The sequence below is a fragment of the Vulpes vulpes genome, chromosome 4 (genome assembly GCF_048418805.1).
Source record: "Vulpes vulpes isolate BD-2025 chromosome 4, VulVul3, whole genome shotgun sequence".
In the NCBI taxonomy this organism is placed as follows: domain Eukaryota; kingdom Metazoa; phylum Chordata; class Mammalia; order Carnivora; family Canidae; genus Vulpes; species Vulpes vulpes.
Window position 1 is genome coordinate 18,614,536 of NC_132783.1, and position 7,407 is coordinate 18,621,942.

The 7,407-nt window shown below is 42.2% G+C and overlaps 1 protein-coding gene across 4 annotated transcripts; it reads left to right on the forward strand.

The window, feature by feature from the left end:
- Positions 1–609: 609 nt before the first annotated feature.
- Positions 610–7,120, forward strand: SMIM43 (small integral membrane protein 43). 4 transcript variants are annotated; one of them, XM_072755327.1, is made up of 3 exons: positions 610–1,037; positions 1,862–2,028; positions 5,604–7,120. In XM_072755327.1, the coding sequence occupies exon 1, from the start codon at positions 754–756 to the stop codon at positions 943–945; it is 192 nt and encodes a 63-aa protein (XP_072611428.1). In that variant the 5' UTR covers positions 610–753; the 3' UTR covers positions 946–1,037; positions 1,862–2,028; positions 5,604–7,120. The 4 variants fall into 4 exon arrangements, with proteins under 4 accessions (XP_072611428.1, XP_072611429.1, XP_072611430.1 ...); XM_072755328.1 differs by having other exon boundaries at positions 612–1,037; positions 1,875–2,028; XM_072755329.1 differs by lacking the exon at positions 5,604–7,120 and adding an exon at positions 3,068–3,138 and having other exon boundaries at positions 612–1,037.
- The last annotated feature ends 287 nt before the right edge of the window (positions 7,121–7,407 follow it).

Here is a 7,407-nt window from a genome sequence, read left to right on the forward strand (position 1 = left end):
CATTTCAAGTAATCGTTTATCGCTGTTTCGGTTTTGCTTTCCACCAAAGAAATTCAATTTCAAGTCAGCGTTCTGAAGCTTTGTACAATATAACTTTTGAAATGCATTTTGTTCTTAATGTTTTCCTAAATGACCTGTTGTTGTCCACAAGAAGAGCACTCTCTTAAGTGCATCTGCAACTCTGAAGGGCAAGGCAACCTGAACTGGAATTCACTGGCACTGTTAAGTCATCTCATCATAGCCCCTTAGACCCCCACCTTCACTACTATTTCTAATTCTTTAGGGTTTCTGGGCCCTGGCAGCTTTTCCCTTTGGGAAAACCAGGACCGGGGAAAAATAATCAAAGAAGTTAATTTGGAAGGGAGGGGGCCTAGGGACCCATTGGATGTTGGGGTTGGAAATCTTATGCTCGTTTGCAAACCACCAGCCCCAACATCCCTTGGGAACCTGAGCCTTGACCCGTTCTCCAGGTGTCCCCGCCCGCTACATTGGCTCCCAGAAAAATCCGCTCTCCTCTCCAAGAGCTCAGGAGAGGATCTCAGCGAAGCGGGAGGCTCTTGTGCCTGCTGGGAGAGGCGGAGCTGAGATTAACCAGCTCCTTGGCGCGTTTCCTCCGAGCTGGGGGAGGTCGAGCACCGACGGGGAGTAGGCGCCCAACTCGGGGGGCCCGTCCGCGGGCGGAGGAGACCGGGAGGTGGGGAGAGCGGGCGGCGAGCCTTGCGGGCACTGCCACGGAGCGCCGGCGCCTCCAGCATGGAGTGGGAGCTTAACTTTCTGCTCTACCTGGCGCTCTTCTTCTTCTTGCTCTTCCTACTTTTCCTCCTGCTCTTCGTGGTCATCAAGCAGCTGAAGAACTCCGTGGCCAGCACGGCCGGGGCGCTGCAGCCCGGGCGTCTCTCCGTGCACCGGGAGCCCTGGGGCTTCTCCCGCGAGCAAGCGGTGTGACCCGTAAGGCGCGAGCGGCCGCCGGCCTGGCTCTCGGCCTCGACTCCCCGGCGCCAGGTCCCGGGGCCGGGCCGGGTTTTAAACTCCGGCAGGTGCGTTCGGGTGTGGGAGGGGTCGGCGGTGGGGCGAGTTGCTTGGCCCCTCGGGGAGGCTCTGGGCTGGAAGCCTGCTCGGCGGCCAGGCTCGGCGGGTGAGGGGGTCGAGGCTGGTGCTGTCCTGGTGCTGTGCCCGCAGGCACCGACCCTCCGCCTTTCCGGGGTGGGGAGCGAGGGAGAAACAGACGTTCAGCCCTTGGGGCCGGGATGGCTTCGGGCACCTGCAAGCTCTTCCTCCCCGCCCCATGCGTTTTAGCTTGTCCGGAAAGAATGAGAACTAAATCATTCAGTTAATTCAATCCAGCCACTGCCAGACCAGATTCGATTCCAAAAATCGCGTGTCAACCTAAATGTCCAAATTATTGAGAGAGTGTGGGCTCTGGGACAGGAAGCGGGAGGAAACCGTGCACCCCTCGAAGTATGCCAAATACTGCTTCCAATGTCTTTGCGCTTTGCTAGACGCTAACTGGGGTTCCTGTGACGGTGCCCGAGGGGATGCAGTGGCCCTTCTTCCCCGTAATCTCTGCTCTTGTAGCCACCGACTCATTGATGCCTTCAGAGCTGCCACAGCAGGTGGATTTAGAATCTGGAGCAGGCGGGAGGGTGAGCGTTAGCGAGTCATTTGGGAGATGCCATGGGGTGGTGAAAAGAGGTGCTGTTTACACATTGTAGGGCAACAGGAAAAAAGAGGACAGGGAGGAGCGAGGCTGTGGTTTCAGGTTGTAAGACCAGACCCTTTGCCAGAATATTGGCAGGCAGCATTAAACATGTTAATGTGCCCTAAGCATCCTCCAGGCAATGTCAGCTGGGGGGAATAACAGTTTCATCTTTCAGATGCTTTTTCCTCAATTTATGTCGTCTCGAGTTCTGGAGTCGAGCTGTTGCCCTGGGTTGGTGCACTGAAGGCCGCCACTGCAGTTACAGCCGGCAAGGAGCGCCCCTGCCCAGAGAGGACCCCAACCACCCGAGTTGGACATTTTCTGCAATGGTAAGCAGGGGGGCCTCCTTGATTTCACTTCGTCCCTGGTTGTAGCTGAACTTCTAAAGACCCAGAGCCTAAAACAGTGAGAGGTTAGGATGGAGGAAGTGGGTGCAATGAAAGGAGTCTCTCTCTCTCTCCCTGTTAGAACCCAATGAGCTTTCTACTAGAACTGAGGCACCCTACTGATTCCTAACTGCAAGAATCAGTGTCTATGCAGAGGAGCATAGAAACTAGGATGGGATGTGAGGAATGTTTACAATTATAATAATCATTTTGGAAAACAGTACAGGGGGTCTTGGAGTTAGTTGAAATACACAATGCAGACGTAATTTGTCTTCAGTAAGGGAAGATTCCGGTTCAGTGATGTTAAGGTGGGATAAGCTGTCCATGTCATGACTGGATATTGAAAACATTTATTAATTTTAGGTACAGGGGTCATGTAGAGAGGATAAAAACAACAAAATACTAAGTTTTGCCTAAGTTGACAATATGAAAGTGAAGTGGAAGATAATTTTGATAATTCAAGGGGAGGAAAAATACTGTCATGTTGGTAAATGATTATGGGAAAAATTTTTTGGCTGAGACATTCAGATATTTTTCCCTACTTCTATTTCATTTTTGTGTTTTTAATGAAGCATAGGGATGTGTGTATATATATTTCTCTTTATATATAGAAGCATATATGTAATTCTCTCTATATAAATAATTCTATATCTCTATCTACCTGTCTATACTTCTCTTTATCCGGGCCATAGTACAATTTGTTTTGAATTTCCAGTTTGAATCCTGGAATCAACTGCAGTGACTCTATCTTGTATTTTGAACAATAGTTCTCTAATTGGTTGAGACCCCTGCAGTGACTTTTAGTTATTGTGTTGGATGATTAATATGGACATTGAAGATGAGTGTGGGAGTAGTTTATTAGCAATTACAGCTGTTTACAAGGATGGAAAACAGTCACTTCATACTTTATAAATAACCAGAAGGCAAATTATTTTAACTACCTCCTTGACTTCTTGAGTTTGTGATACTTTAATCTTCCCAGTGGTGCAGCTGGCATCCAGAGGTTTAAACCTACCCTTACTCTTCTAGAGACAAGACTAGAGAACTCAGGGTGAGTAGTTTGCTGCCATCCCTGTATAAAGCCAAGCCCTGTATGGTTCTACTGACTCTGCTTTCTGTGAAAGGAGTGGTCACTTTTCTATCTTGTGCCTACTGCCATTTTATAACCCCCGTGTAATCTAATTATTAGTTGCTAAATTCCCATTTGTCTCAGCCAAAAAAGAAAAAAAAGAATATTTATTCCTGTTATTCAATCTCTGCTTGGAACTTGGCCCTAAACTCTGAAAATTAAAGTCCCTCTCATTTGCTCTCAGAACTTGCTGCTGTTAATCTCCTGCCTTGCCTTTGCTTAGTTAGGCACTCTGCTTTTGAATTTTGGACACCCGTATATAAGCTGCCTTTTTCTATTCATTTATTCAACTATCGTTTTTCCAAAACTCAGCAAAGACCGATCTCCTAAATTAGAACTACTTTTGACCTCACTTTTTTTTTTCTATCTGTGTATTCTTGATATAATGCTCTGACACCCACAATGGTCTAGATTCCTAGTTTGTATGTGTTGGCTGCTCTATCTGTTGACCACATTCTGATCCTGACTATCACTATACCAAGTCTATTTTTGAAGATGGTATGCATGTGGGCTAGACATTAAAACATTTGAAAAGTCAGGAATGTTTAAAATAACTGCTCATTATACAAGTATAACTTGATCATAGAAAATTCTTATGTTCTATTTCCAATGAACAGTTTTTAGGGATTCTTCAGCAATGTTAGAAGCTGAGTTGAATTTCTTACATTATAAGGAAATAGGCCATAATTCAATTATTAGGAAATACTAGTATATTACTTCAAGTTTCCTTATTTCATTGTTGTCTTTAAATTTCAGTTGTTTGAAATGACTTCAAATTTTATTAAGATAATCTTGATTGTTTCTCTGATTTCCAAACCTGTAAGTGCAATGAATCAGCAGTTCCGCTTGGAAAGATAACCATTTTAAGTTGAATGAGAATGACATCACACTTACACCTGCAAAGTCTGAAATGTCTAATAAAGTAGATTCCTATGTTTGAACTTCAATTTTGGGGCACAGCTGTAGATGCAGGACGGATGCCATCTGGTGCAGTTCCACAGAAAAAGAGATAAAATTTACCCAGAGTGTGCCATGCACTGGCTTTTCTGGGAATGACAAGGTGCCAGGATTTGTTTTTGGTTCATTTGCAGGGGTGGAAACTTGGAACTAGGTGAGTAAAATACATGCAATATCTCCATTTATAGCTTGACATTTTGTATTTCCAATTTTGTTTATACTTTCAAAATAAGTGCAAAAGAGTTAACTTTTAAAAATGCCCCCCCAAATAAAAAAAATGCCCCCAAATTTAAACATTGTAACTAGTTAAAACATTTAGGAAAAAAAAAAAACATTTAGGATAGTGGGAAATGTTTACTTTTTCTAACTCATAACTACTAAGCTAGGGACTTTTAGAATACTAATGGTACTAATGCAGTACATGGAACATATTTACAGAGTACTGTACTTTGGTTTTAATTTCTATAGCTACTCTGAGGTAGATGTGCTTATTTAAGCTAAAACCACAATTAAAACTCTGGTATCATTAGCAAATCACTGTCAGGTGTCTGTGTCACATACAAGGGAAAGTTAGAAATTAAGATCTGCAGATCTTTGAGGTTAATTTTTTGGTGGGGAGGTTTGAATCAGTGGAATAAATTCTCAACTCTACATTTCTTACTGTGTCCACACAAAATAAAATTATAGATTAAATAATGACCTGATTAATTATCTGAGTAGTTAGCATCTTAGTTCGTAGGAATGGGGGCAATCAGAGGGCAGACGTGTGCTTAGAACCATAGTCAGAACATAATAAGCACTCAGAAAAAGACTTCCTGATGAATTAAGCTAAAAATCCTCTTATTCCCTTTAATAGTAGCTATTTTATGTAATAACCCTAATGATTTCTTCCACCATTGTGCTGTATAGACATGGGTAGGTTGAAGTTAAATTTTTTTTAAAAAAATTTATTCATGAGAGACACAGAGAGGCAAAGGCATAGGCAGAGGGAGAGTAGGCTCCCTGCGGGGAGCCTGTTGCAGAACTGGATCCTAGGATACTGGGATCATGACCAGAATGGAAGGCAGGCGCTCAACCACTGAGCCACTCAGGAGCCCCTGAAGATAATTTTTTTTACTTAACTTTTGTTTTATTAGTATGACTCTATGAGGTTACTTGAACTTTATTGAATATATATAGATTCTTCAGGCAAGTTGGGTTTTTTGTTTTGTTTTGTTTGTTTTACATTAAAATGGAAATCTTGCTTTCCTATTGGGAATTAAGATGGATTGCTATCTCAGTAATAGAGGAGGAAGTTACTGGACCAAACTGTAGCTTATACATATAAGAATAGTATAATAGGAGTTTTGTTTTGTTCTCATGTGTCAAGGAGGTTAGCTCACAGATGTCAGGGTCAAGGTAGCCCCTGAGGTTCCTCTGGCTTTTCCCTTAGGTTCCAAGATGGTTGCTGCAGCTCCCCCAAGAAGTTGAAGGAAACTGAAAGGGAAAACAGGGCGCATCATTTTGATTCTGCTTCCTCTTAAAGAGCTTTCTCAGAAGCCTGACAACTTTTACTTACATCTCATTGGCTAGACTGTCATATCTGCAAGGTTGCATGAGAACTGTTGTTTTTGTAGCTGGACATATGACTGCCTTCAACAAAAAAATCTGAGGAGATCTAAGGAAAAAAGATCGATGGTGGATCTTTGGGGGAACGAACTAGCAATCTGTGCCCTGGCTACAAAATACAGTTTTAAAGGAACATGATGATTGAAAGAGAACAAAATTGTAACTCATTCACAATTAATAGTACTCCAAGCAACACTGCTCTGCTCAGAGGGTGAGCAGAGTGAAGACATCCTAGGTTGTTTTCTTGAAACACCTGCCAGGACTGGCTTTCCCAGCCAGCCAGTATGGTTGCCCCACATCAGGATTTCCTAGAAGAGGACCCTGGGAACCTGTACACTTCCTTGAAGGACATAATCTATAGAAGTTTGGAATGGGAGAAAGAATGCGCTACCTTGCTGCTTTCCCATCTGCTTCATGTATCTCTAATTTTCCTTACAGATTTTTGGTAGCGTCTAGTTTGTGTTTGATCCCTGGAAAGGGATCATCCCTTTCATACATAGGAGAAGGTAATCTGTGTAAAGAAAGGCTACTTTACTCCCTTCTGTGACTCCACCACCCATCTAGGAATATCCTGGGAGAAGAATTGCTTCTCAAAGCTGATTCCATAATCAGCCTACATCCTGCCTAAGCAAAGGAAGAAGAAACACTTCCCACATCCCAAGGCTGTCCAAAAGAACTTTCTGTGATGACAGAAATGTTCTATATTTTCACTGTCCAATATGGTAGCCACTAGCCATGTGTGTCTAGTGAATGCTTGAAATGTGGCTAGTGTGACCGAGGAAGTAAACTTTCATTTTACTTAATTTTAAAACATTAAAATGTTAATAACCATATGTGGCTAGTGGCTGTTGTGTTGTGCAGCACAGTACACAACCTTCTTTTTCTTGTGTTTTATAACCACCTGGGAAGGGTTTGAGCCAGTCATGTGCTTGATGTTCCATGGTCTTCATTATTCTACTTGGTCTTTGAACTTGTGTCCCAGGGAAAAGGAAAAATGGAATCTTGGAACTAAATTCAAGATGTTAACTTGACATCTATACATTGTATGTATTTCTGTATAAATGGAATGATCTCCTGGGAATAGGTCCTGTGATTGATTTTTGTGACAATTGATGATGGAAAAATGGTGGTTGTATTGGTCCACCTAACATTCCTAGTGAATATTATGTGTTCCTAGTCAGAGTGAGTCAGCAGGAATCATTTTGCTCTGTTGCACAATTCATTCTGGTTTATTTTTGTAATATTGTGGCTGCTAAATGATTATTCCATGTGTGTTTTTCAAAATACTTAGTGGTTTATATTTTTTAAAAGGCTGTGAAATAAAAAAATATATGTAACTCAGTTATTGTGTGTGTGAATTATTCTTACCCATAAATTTTAAAGAGAGAGGATGAGATTAATGGACAGAAGGAAACATTTATTTTTATATCAGATTTTTTAATGGGCATGTCTGTATGTCAATTTATCTTTTAAAAATATTAAATAATATTTTCATCATATTCAGAGTTTGGGTAAAATATTAGGGTGGTAATGGTATTGGGGTAATTTTTTCCTAGTTGTTTTTCTATGCCAAACATCACTTGGATCTTGTTTCTCTACAGTGCCCTGTTTGGGGTTGTCTTTTATTA